This window comes from Ostrea edulis, chromosome 6, assembly GCF_947568905.1.
Source record: "Ostrea edulis chromosome 6, xbOstEdul1.1, whole genome shotgun sequence".
Lineage (NCBI taxonomy): Eukaryota > Metazoa > Mollusca > Bivalvia > Ostreida > Ostreidae > Ostrea > Ostrea edulis.
In genome coordinates this window covers 70,159,705-70,171,853 of record NC_079169.1, presented here as the reverse complement: position 1 = coordinate 70,171,853, position 12,149 = coordinate 70,159,705, and the positions used below count along the sequence as shown (strand labels likewise).

Below are 12,149 nucleotides of genomic sequence, written 5' to 3'. Positions count from 1 at the left end.
TGCTTGGTTGTATGACTTTAATCGTATTAGCATAACATACAAATTGATACCTTGAACATACACGTAGAGCATTAATAATCCGAAATGTTCTCAACACTTTCATTAGTCAGTATAGTTGATCTCGCGCATGCGCTAATCAACAACTTGGGATTACTGCACACAAATTTTACAATCGATGGTGTCATATATAATTGCTGACAATCCCATTTGGGCAATGTGAATGACAAACATCAACTTCTACACGCTATTTACAACTATATCATCGATCTGAAATGTTCAGCGAAGATTTATGGAGAAAAATCATAAACGACCAGGGAGCAGAAAACTAACAACACGTATAAAGCCTAACATTATGACAGCTGACCAACAATACACCACAATCATTTAATATATCTACAATAATTCTGTGTAATTATTAGAGATTGGCAGGGTTATAATTTAACAAAATAAACATGGCGGTGACAACTTCCTGAATCTGGATGTAATTATGTACCCAGTACCTAAACATGTACAACAAGTGTGTCAAACACAAAAAAGACGAAAAACAGTCCTTCTGGAATTCAACAAACACATGTTAAGTGGTCAATTTCATAACTCCGGCATTGAATACAAAATTACTACATGCAGTACATGTATATGGCAAACACGTTCCTTGGATTGATTGATTCTGTATTTTTTAACGTCCCACTCGATAGTTTTTCACTCATATGGAGACGTCACCATTACCGGTGAAGGACTGTGAAATTTAGGCCTATGCTCGGTGCTTAGGCTTTGAGCAGGGAGGGATCTTTATCGTGCCACACCGACTGTGACACGAGACCTCGGTTTTTACGGTCTCATCCGAAGGACCGCCCCATTTAATCGCCCCTTACCACAAGCAAGCGGTACTGAGGACCTATTCTAACCCAGATCCCCACGGTATCGTCCCTTGAACATACTAGATGAGAATAGCAATACGACTACTTGGGGCATGAAGGCTAATGATATAAAACAAGCAACATGAATAATGAGCTTACAGCCATTTAAATATCCTACAGTTTTGCATTTACTCCTCATTGTGTTCCTAAGCTTCACATAAATAGTATCAACATAGAGTGTATATAGTGAAGCTTACGTTACCAAATTCTTTATTATGCTGAGTTTTAACATAAATTGTATTATTAAACAGTGTATAGTAAAGCTTACGTTACCAAATTCTTCATCATGCTGAGTTTTAACAGGTTCTATTATATCTATGGCACAAACAAGGTTTAATTTCTTCGACTTTATGAGAATACTTTTTAAAATGTACACTTCGTCAAATTGAAAGAGTTGTTGAAGGGGCGTGTGTGTGTGTTATAGCCGTATTTGACGTTTATTACTGTCCACGTTATGGACTTTAGCACTAAAACAATATGCCCCTCTTCTGGGAAGGGGATACATAATTAGAAATGATTTAAAAACCATCCTTTTGATTGACCTTGATCTTAGATATTTAACCTTGATCACCGGTAAGAACTCAAACTGTTGTGTAGAGTATTCCTGAAATGTGGCGACAAATGAAAAGTTTTGTGCACGTAATTTTGAAGTTGTATGTCCCAACTCAATACCAAGAATTACACGAACATATATTTTCATGCAAGTACCATTCTTGAAAATTAGTAAAATGGATAATGTAGCTTAGTTCCTGTACATGTAAATAACTAACCTAAAAATTTCCCTTAGAGGTAGTAATACAAGGAACCATCCCTGCAAGGTTGATAAAAATATGAGGGTATGTGTGCATGACATAAATAAAATTCACAAAGCAGAACACATAATGACTACAGGAACGAGAATAAGAAAAAAACAGACAGTTAACCACACCCCGCACCTCAACTGTGTGGATCATGATCATAATAATATACCAGATAAGATAAATGTTCTAAATTAACTGCACTCCTCTCCGATTTAACCAGTATGTCTTCATAAGACCCTTTCCCTAAAATATATACTTGTTGACAATAATCAATATCGATGTTGTTTTTTTAAAGCTAAATAACCAATCACTGACCAAATTGAATTTTTAACATGATGAAAACAATCGCAAAACTTCACTTTATCTTATTTTTAAGTATCAATTGCAATGGAAATAAAACAATTAGTTTACACTAAGATATTTCCATTCCAAATTTTCATATAATGATATAATTACCTTCACGAGTATCTCTCCCCTCTCTTCCAGGTCAAAGTCTTCACTGTCAAGAAGAAGATTTCTGGTTGATTCGCTCACATGAATTTTCATTGCTAGAGGAAAAAAAAGTTAACTGCAAGGATATACATTCGGGTATATTTTAAATAAAAAGTTTGACAACTTCTCATAATTGCATTAATGATGTTTACGTTCGTATTGGTAACTGATCATGAAACATAAGAATATGTTAATTTGACGAGGCCGAATACAATTCGAATTTTTGCGTTCGCGATTGTCGCGCATCATTTCACTTTCATGAAGTCGTAAAAAGTGAACTGTAGATATTTTAACAAATACTATCTTTTTAAAAATAAAACACCAAATGACTGTTAATTCATGTTCAAATATAGTAAATTCTAAAGATAATTTATTTTTTTAAAAGTGGTCAGAACAGACAAGGAGAAAGAAATATTACAAAAAGAAATTGTTTATAGTAAAAAGTTGGACTCGACCTTTGCCCCAAGATAAATGAGATCAGTGTTATCATACGCACATTGATACATACATTTTCCCCTACATGCGCATACACGTATTTCTATTTCCAAACGGCAGGGGCATTCGAGGGGCAGCATAAAAATACACACGAATGTATACATATATCATGAAAAAAAAAAGTAAGTACACAACACATAGTTTAGAAACAATGTCACTGTTGTTTTAAATTGCATATATTGTTCTAAATAAATTTCATAAGTGTATGTTCTGTTCTACTTTAAAAGAAAAAAAACTCCAAAATGGAAATATAATAGCGCTATCAGTAAAAGTATCAGTGATAACAGAGTGTCCAGTGTAAAGTACCCACCCTCTCCGTTTGACTCCATCCGTGAGGCAGTGTTCACTGTATCACCAAACAGACAATATCGGGGCATTTTTCGCCCCACAACACCAGCACATACAGGACCTAAGTGATAAGAATATGTTTGGAAATATTGACTGGGGTACATTGGATTTAGTGTACAAAGGCTCGATATCTTCAGGATGTAAGTAAGCACTACCTGAATGTAACCCAACTCGAGCACACAGCTTCACGCCTGGTCTGTGGGGTATCTTGAATATTTTGACATTATCCAGTATGACAGTCGACATTTTGGCAATTTCTACCACATGTCGGTCTCCGTTACGTACTGGTAGACCGGACACGACCATGTAAGCATCTCCAATGGTTTCTACCTAAAGATGAATTCTCATTTACAATAGATATATTATGCTTTCACAATAATTTGATGACCTACTATGGCTGTGTTTATTCATATATATAAATTACTTTAAGTGGAGTAGGAAATAATTTACAAGACTTCCTTCAGAATTACATGTTGAATTTGACAATGTCTAATTTAAAAGCATATTTTTTTAATCTTTCGACACACATTTGACATACCTTGTAGACATCAAAATTATCAATGATGCTGTCAAAACAAGTGTAAAGGTCATTTAGTAAATCCACTACCTAGAATGAAGACAAGGATATCGGTTATAATTCTCACCATGTTCATACATCAATGTCCCTCATAAGTTTGGAACAGTACTAGTAACCAAGCAATAAGTCATGACCAATCATTCAACAACTATACAGATACGCTGCATATCTTGCGATGTTGACAAAATTACCTCATGTCATTGGAAAGAATAAATCTTTTAAAATGTATGGCACACTGATTTTGACTGCGGATAACTCCGTTTACCTGATCAGGATATAGGGCTCACGGTGGGTGTGACCGGTCGACATGGGATGCTTACTCCTCCTAGACACCTGATCCCACCTCTGGTGTGTCCAGGGGTCCGTGTTTGCCCAACTATTATTTTGTATTGCTTATAGGAGTTATGAGATTGATCACTGTTCGTTATCTTCACCTTGCATTGATGAAATTGAATCTGTCCTATGTACCTGCATGGGAGTACTTTCCGAAGAAAGGGATGTAAATCCTACAATGTCACTGAAGTATTTTGTGACACAACCAAACGCCTCTGGATCCACCATTCGACCGTTCTTTAGTTCATCAGCCACATACCTGTAAAATAATCAATATCTCAAAACAGAAGAAAATGTTATGAATTTTGATCACTCAATGTCTATGAGGTGTCAGTTTTGCGAATTACAACCAATATCCCCATATAATTAAAAAAAGAATCTTCAGAGACCACAGAGATGCATCATAGCATTTTCCGAAGTACCTGTGACTGCTCCTAATAAACTACCACAAAACTTTCACCAATTGTTGATAGTCTTCAGGAGCAATAAAATATGTTTGTGAAACAATATTGAAACACTCTGCCTGATCATTATTTTAAGGGCTGTACGTTGAAATGCAATGAGTGCATATATCATCACAGAGAAAAGACTGGACTTCAGATAGAGTGATCATTCATTACACGTAATCTTTTGTCAGATATGTCACCTAGACGCAGAATTGGCAGAAGATGAACACTTTGACAAACGCATAGGAACATTACAAAATTAAGAGACGTGCAAAAATGAACCCGTGGACATACCACAGGTGAGATCAAATGCCTAGTAAGAGTAAGCAGCCCCCCTTTGACCAGTTACAGCCACAGTGAGCCCTATATCTTGATCAGGTGAACGGAGTAATATGTCATTAAAATCAATATGTAAAGAACGGCTTTAGAATGAATGCATTGTCATGACTACATGCACAGTTTGTCTGTTCGAGTAACTAACCCTGAAAACCAAACATCCGCAGAGAAACGAAATTCATAATTCATATTTCCTTTTACCACAATAATGCTATATGCCAACTCATTATGCAACCCAGTAAAATGGAGAATAAGTCAAAAATATTCAAATGTTAACATACTACGTCGGACAACACCAGGCCTCACGACCATAAACTAAGGATAGACTTACGTCAAAATTTTTGATTACTTATATCTTAAGGTTTTGCCTAGCACATATGTTTTTTTTTTTAAATTGCAGGTTTATGAAAAATGTAAAATGCAAACATATAATGTAAATTTAAAGAGGTATAGTGCATTTGCTGACGAAACGGCCGACTCAGAAATCTAAATGGAAAACACCGGTTTCCAATAATAGACTGGCGTGTTATATTTAAATATAAGGCTGTGATGAAGTTAATTTTCATTTTGTTAGTTTTTTTTTGGTGGTGTTGTCTGTAAATAGTTGTTTATGCTTGTAAGGTGTTTCCATAGTGTGAGTGTTGGTCGATAAGGCTATTTTTAGCATACCGGTTTGGTCAGTCAGGTAGCGGCTGTTTGTCAAGCGTGCGGCCACGTTTTCATGCTGTCCAGCAGGGGTCTTTTCTTGGCGAATTCCAGAAGTTAGTCTGGGTAATGGGTAGCCAGAGAGACAAACATTTTACTGTGTGGGCATAGGTTTTCTCCAGCCGGTAAGCTATTTTTGTGTGAAAATATTTGCGAGGTTTCGGGTTAATTTTCTCGTGTATTGTGTTTTCAATTTTGTTGTTACCCAAGTCACTTTGTGTATAGGTTTTAGGTTAAGTTATTGCTATTTCAGTGCAGAGGGGATTTAAGAAGCTATCTGGGCCATATCAGGCAGTACTCTCAGCGTTTCAGTAGGTGCTCGGCGTGGGAATCAGAACACGTGAGACAGTGCTGTACGTACATGGGTGTTCCACGTGGTGGACTCGGCAATTATTTTGTGAGCCTAGTGTTGCCATTGGTTCGAAATCGGCGTTATACCCAGTATCGTTGTTCAGTGAGAGACCTGCGAGTCCGGGACTGGAAGCGGAGGGGTTGTTCGAGCTGTATGGAGGCCTGGTTGTGCCAAGTGTGACGTGGCGTTAAATTGAATTGTGCTGAGTAGCCAAACTTTCATATTGTGTTTCAGTAAACTAACATTTTATCAAAAAGGAATTTGAGAAATTTGTACAAAACGTAATTTACTACTGTTTAACCTTTTCTGTAGTTAGCGGAATTAGCGACTATTCGAACCATTATGTAATACATTTATTACCAGTTATATTTTCAGCCTGGAACGACATACTTGTTGTATTAACTATTGAATTGTCTTGACAGTTATACGTTATATTGATTGTCAATATTGCCAGGTTTATTATACCAATTTATATTTCTTTCACACAGAGAGAGTATGGGTGTGTGAATGTGAAAGTGTGATTTCTTTGTTTTTCAAACATCTCTATATTTCTTATCTTATTGCTAAATAAATTTTCTTTTTATTTATTCTACGATTTATCATTTTCTCTACTCCTACACAAAATCCAAAAGAACTTCATTACAAAGGCCAACGTTTTTTATGTTTCGTTAACCAAGATAAATAACTGCCACAGTTTAGCATTACTGACATGTATTACATTTATAACACCCCACCCCTTAAGAAAACTACCCCAAAAAATTGAAAAACAATATAACATAAAAACATATAAACACAAGAGGTACTGTGAGCAATGCTCACTAAGAATACCCCCCGCTTACCCCAATCTCCCAAAGGGTGTTGGTAATCGGTAAAACTTCAGTATTATGATCTAAAAGGTATCTAGGAACACAGCATCTCCATGCGATGAAAAAAGCCGTTAAAGAATTTAAATGGAAACCATATTGCTACTTCGATGTCCAGTGCGCGTGACCTTTGACCCCAAAATCGATAGGGAATATCTTCATCCCATGGGTAGTTCATATGTATGATATGGTGACTGTAGGTGGAAATGATAACGCTTTAGAGCCCGGAAACCATATTGCTACTTCGATGTCCAGTGCGCTTGACCTTTTGACCCCAAAATCGATAGGGAACATCTTCATCCCATGGGTAGTCCATATGTATGATATGGTGACTGTAGGTGGAAAGGATAACGCTTTAGAGCCCGGAAACCATATTGCTACTTCGATGTCCGGTGCGCTTGACCTTTGACCTTTTGACCCCAAAATCGATAGGGAACATCTTCATTCCATGGGTAGTCCATATATATGATATGGTGACTCTAGGTGGAAAGGATAATGCTTTAGAGCCCGGAAACCATTGCGTCTACAGACGGACGGACAGACAGACGGACAACCCGATTCCAGTATACCCCCCCCCCCCCACAACTTGTTGCGGGGGTATAATAATATATTGTACTAATTAGGGCTATACGGACCGTGGATATCGGCCTGGATAGCTCAGTGGTTAGAGCACCTGACTAGTAATGCAGGGGTCCCGGGTTCGATTCCCGGTCTAGCCAAAAAAATTCTCCTCTCTCCTATATATACTACATTTGGTGCCGTTGACCACCCCTGAATTTGCAGGTTGTCCTGCCAGGGGCAAAAAGAACCTGGGTTGTGTGTGTCTTCGAGGGTGAAGACAACTTTAGGAGGGCTATACAGATTTTCTCCTCTCCCCATTACCACAATATTATGAATCAGTGGGATAAGACATTTTTTAAAACGTAGATAAATTAGTGTTCTGTGATAATGACACGTGTATTTCAGCTTCCTGGAACATGAAAAAAATGTATAAAGAGACACCATAGATCAGAGAGAAGTATTTATTCGTGGTTTGAATTTCCTCCATCGTTTACATATAGGTTATAGTGCAATAGCCTTGACCCAGGAGCCTATGCTATTTACGACAAACTGTAACTATATACAAATAGTTACTAGGCCTATAAGAAATATTATAGAATATTGCATCATCTTTATGATATTCTTGTTTCCAAGAATGGTAAGGCACCATAGAGCCCTTGTATGCAAGCCCATTAAACTGTCAATTTCAAGAATCTTCAATTCTTCTAATAATTCCGACATTAGCAGATTTTTTAATGTTAGTATGTTTATATAGTAATAATCTCGATGAAAACATTCAGGGACAATATAACAAGCAATATTATGACTTGAATTATACTTAAAATAAAATGCAGAATAACAGTTCTTTAAACAAAAATCTAAATCGTATTTATTTGTCTGATATTTATTAATTGAAATCGAAAACGCTAAAGCGCACATTTTCTACGGAACATAATCTTGAGTTTGATTCTGTGAATGTCGTTTTGTCATAGGCATCACACGAGTATCTAGGAAGATAGATGAGATGTAGGAAGATAGATGAGGTGTATGAAGATAGATCAGATGTATGAAGATAGATCAGATGTATGAAGATAGATGAGAGGTATGAAGATAGATCAGATGTATGAAGATAGATGAGAGGTATGAAGATAGATCAGATGTATGAAGATAGATGAGATGTAGGAAGATAGATCAGATGTATGAAGATAGATGAGATGTAGGAAGATAGATGAGATGTAGGAAGATAGATCAGATGTATGAAGATATATGAGATGTAGGACGATAGATGAGTGGTATGAAGATAGATCAGGTGTATGAAGATAGATCAGATGTAGGAAGATAGATCAGGTGTATGAAGATAGATCAGATGTAGGAAGATAGATCAGGTGTATGAAGATAGATCAGATGTAGGAAGATAGATGAGATGTAGGAAGATAGATCAGATGTAGGGAGATAGATCAGATGTAGGAAGATAGATGAGATGTATGAAGATAGATGAGAGGTATGAAGATAGATCAGATGTATGAAGATAGATGAGATGTAGGAAGATAGATGAGATGTAGGAAGATAGATGAGATGTAGGAAGATAGATGAAATGTATCTCAAGTAGTTTGCTGGTGAACATCTTACCTTGGAAGGACTTGGTAAAGCAGTTCCTCTGATATCCGTTTCTCTTCTAAAAATGCTTGCGTTCTCTCATCTACCAGGTCTTCGAGATTATTAGCATATTCTTCCATCCGAGAGAGAAGATTATCCAAGAACTTATCACCTGTTCTATCCCTTTAATTGAAACCATAAAAACCGGAAATCAATGTTTATATCCACTAACAACAGTACCGCAAACGGTGCAACATACGCCATCAGTGCAATATCTGTCTCCATGATGAGAAAAAGTCCATACATATATTTGATGTAGGTCACGGTACACCAATTAAGTTCAAATGTGAATTGATAACGTAAATTTCTTTGAGAGGGAGAATGTGACAAAATTTCAGGGAAGTACCTGTATTCATTATAGTAAAAATATCTGGAAAACTGTTTGACCTACTTTTACCTCTTACGTAGGTCATGGTGCACCATTACAGCTGAAGTGCAAACTAAACATATATTCCTCCGAGAGAAATTCAGGGCAATGTATCCATAACAGAATCAAGGTTTCATTATCAAGTGGTACTACGACCTTGACTTTTGACCTTGAGAAACAATAGGAATCCGCCACCTGACATAAGGTGTAAGTGTACCATGTTTAATGGTCCTAGCCCCAACGGTTCAGTCTGTATCCTGCCTATAAGATACGTTTTCTTACTAAGTGATACTACGACCTAGACTTTTCACCTCTGACCTTGAAGAACAAACTCCGTCCTCCACTTGGCATAAGGAGTATGTGCACCAAGGTTGACGGTCATAACCCCAATAGTTCGGTGTTTTCTGCATACGAGGTTTTCATATTAACTGATATAACGACCTTGACCTTGAAATACAATATGCATCTTCCTCTCATGCTGATCATTGAGAAACAATAAGGATCTTCCTCTCATTGATTAAATATACCACGTTGTAAAATTCTGGAGCTTACGGTTTGTATCCTGCCTACACGTCCTCCACTTGGCATGAAGCGTATATGTAGCAAGTTTGACGGTCCTAGTCCCAATAGTTTGGTCTGTATCATGCCTACGAAGTTTTCCTTCTAGGTGATTGTATCTTGTTTAACGTCTCTCTCGAGAATGTATCACTCATATGGAGACGTCACCTAGACCGGTGAAGAGCTTCAAATTTTGGCCTATGCTCGGCACTAACAGCCATCGAGCAGTGAGGGTTCTTTAGCGTGTCACACCTTCTGTGATATGGGACATCCGTTTTAAAGGTCATATCCGAGGACCCATTACATTCACACCTGATGTCGAGCGTTTGGCGATGGAACTGTCACTACCTGTTTTAACGACATAATTCTATAGTTACCGGGATTCGAACTCCGACTTTCCGCATGCGGGGCGAACACTCTACCTCTAGACCACCGCGGCGGTAACATAGAAGAGTGTGCACAAACAGCAGTCACAAACGTCAGGACAAAATGCTAGTCTGTTAACAAATCTAATCAGAACATAAACTTCTTATTGTATTTTTCTTTGATCAGTTTTTAATGATTTCCATGCAAAATATATTCTAATGAAGTTTTTAACGTTACCATAATTGCAAACATCGTGAAAAAATAATAATAAACCGCGAATATTACATGTTTAAATTTTTCAATACTGTCGTGGCAATATATATATCATCTATGTGAAATGTGAAAATAACGAACAGTGATCAATCTCATAACTCCTATAGGCAATACAAAATAGAGAGTTGGGCAAACACGGGCCCCTGGATATACCAGAGGTGGGAATATATTTCCCTATATATTCCGATGTAAAACTTTGATCCCCTATTGTGGCCCCATCCTACTCCTGGATAAACTTAGATCTGTACTCCCTGGGGATGTTTGCATGTCAAAACAGTGATCTCGTATTATGGTCCCACCCTACCCACGGGGGCCATGATTTCAAAAAACTTGAATTCCCTTTAGCCATGGATGATTTGTGCCAAGTTTGATTGTAATTGATAGATCCAGTGGTTTGTAGAAGATGAAAAGTTTACAGACAGACAAGCGTCGTACAAAAGGTGATCAGTTATTTAAGGAGGTACTCTACATCTCATAATGGCTGACTTTCTTTAAAAACATGGAGGAAAAAATCAGTATCAGCAATATTTGACTTTTCCTTTTCAATTTAAATACCTGGCCGAGTAGCTCAGTAGGTTAGCATACCGATTGGTGTTCAAGACAGGTTCAAGTCCAGCATGGGTTTTAAATTTTTTTCCAGACTATCTTCTACTAAAACTGTATTTTTTGATCAAATGATGTAAATTTGAAAATTTTCAACTTCAAAATATTGTTGTACATATCCTCCACTTTTCATCTACATCAAATTTCTCTGGTGTAGCATACCTCCTTAAAAATCAGAGAGCATTATGATATCGTTCACTTAAATTATGGAAAAATTAAGAAAGACTATGAATGACATTAATTGATGATTTAAACAAAGGAAACTTTGAATACAATTTGTACGTAATGAGCACAAGGATATCTCCAATTAGTACGCTTTTTGTACTTCGGCTCTTCAATAGAAAATATAGCCCATTCTACCTTCGATGTAGATAACTGATTTCCCCCGCTATAAACATTTTGACGTTAACCCATTAAAAGATCAATATGTAGGTTAGCAATGATTCATTAAAAAAAATTTCAAGAATAAGTACAAACTAAAGTAACATTTCCCAATTAGTTAGCATTACCAGCCCAATTTTGTAGATTCCATTTTGATGGCAGAAAAGGTTGGTCTATTTTTGGGACTTTCATCCCAGCAAAGCTTCATCACATTCACCATGCCTAAGTCCAAACCCGCAACTTCTAACCGTGGGCGAAATGGCGTTCCATTAAACTCCTTCAGTTTTCTTATTATCTCTGAAATATTAGGTAAAACTAGTGAAGTCATATACACGTTCAAAGGAAGTAAATATCAAAACGGTTTAGAATTATATCTTTTTAACAATCATGGTATATAACGCTGCATATAAAATTTGTCTTTGCATACCTTCAAAGAATAGAACATCTGTGTCGTCCTCGAACGGTTCCTTACGTGACAATATTTCGTATAGAATAATTCCAAAGCTGTAGATGTCAGCATTCTGCATTTCTATAACATTTCTCTTGGTTGTCGGAGTACGCAACAACTCGGGAGCCATCCAGAGAGATTCTGTATATATACCACAGGAAGTTTTAATAACAATTTCCTAGTCAAGACAGAACAAGAATTTAAACAATAAAAATATTGCATATAATCACAGTTAATTTGTTCGTATAGAGAGAGGTAAAATACATGATACGGATCCCTCCGGATAATAAACC

General features: G+C 36.9%; 1 protein-coding gene and 1 long non-coding RNA gene across 2 annotated transcripts in view; one reads left to right on the top strand and one right to left on the bottom strand.

The window, feature by feature from the left end:
- Positions 1-12,149, bottom strand: part of LOC125647891 (atrial natriuretic peptide receptor 1-like) — a 36,618-nt gene continuing 24,469 nt past the window's right edge. The window contains exons 15-23 of the mRNA XM_056140652.1: positions 11,836-11,997; positions 11,537-11,705; positions 8,834-8,983; positions 4,098-4,221; positions 3,591-3,659; positions 3,208-3,382; positions 3,015-3,113; positions 2,174-2,265; positions 1-1,960 (exon numbers count right to left, since the gene is read on the bottom strand). Of these exons, the coding sequence (XP_055996627.1) occupies positions 1,904-1,960; positions 2,174-2,265; positions 3,015-3,113; positions 3,208-3,382; positions 3,591-3,659; positions 4,098-4,221; positions 8,834-8,983; positions 11,537-11,705; positions 11,836-11,997 (1,097 nt within the window). The 3' untranslated portion in view covers positions 1-1,903. The remainder of the gene's footprint in view (positions 1,961-2,173; positions 2,266-3,014; positions 3,114-3,207; positions 3,383-3,590; positions 3,660-4,097; positions 4,222-8,833; positions 8,984-11,536; positions 11,706-11,835; positions 11,998-12,149) is intronic.
- LOC125647892 (uncharacterized) lies at positions 5,345-6,389 on the top strand. The gene is made up of 2 exons (XR_007360127.2): positions 5,345-5,574; positions 5,703-6,389. It is a non-coding gene; the product is annotated as an uncharacterized LOC125647892 (long non-coding RNA).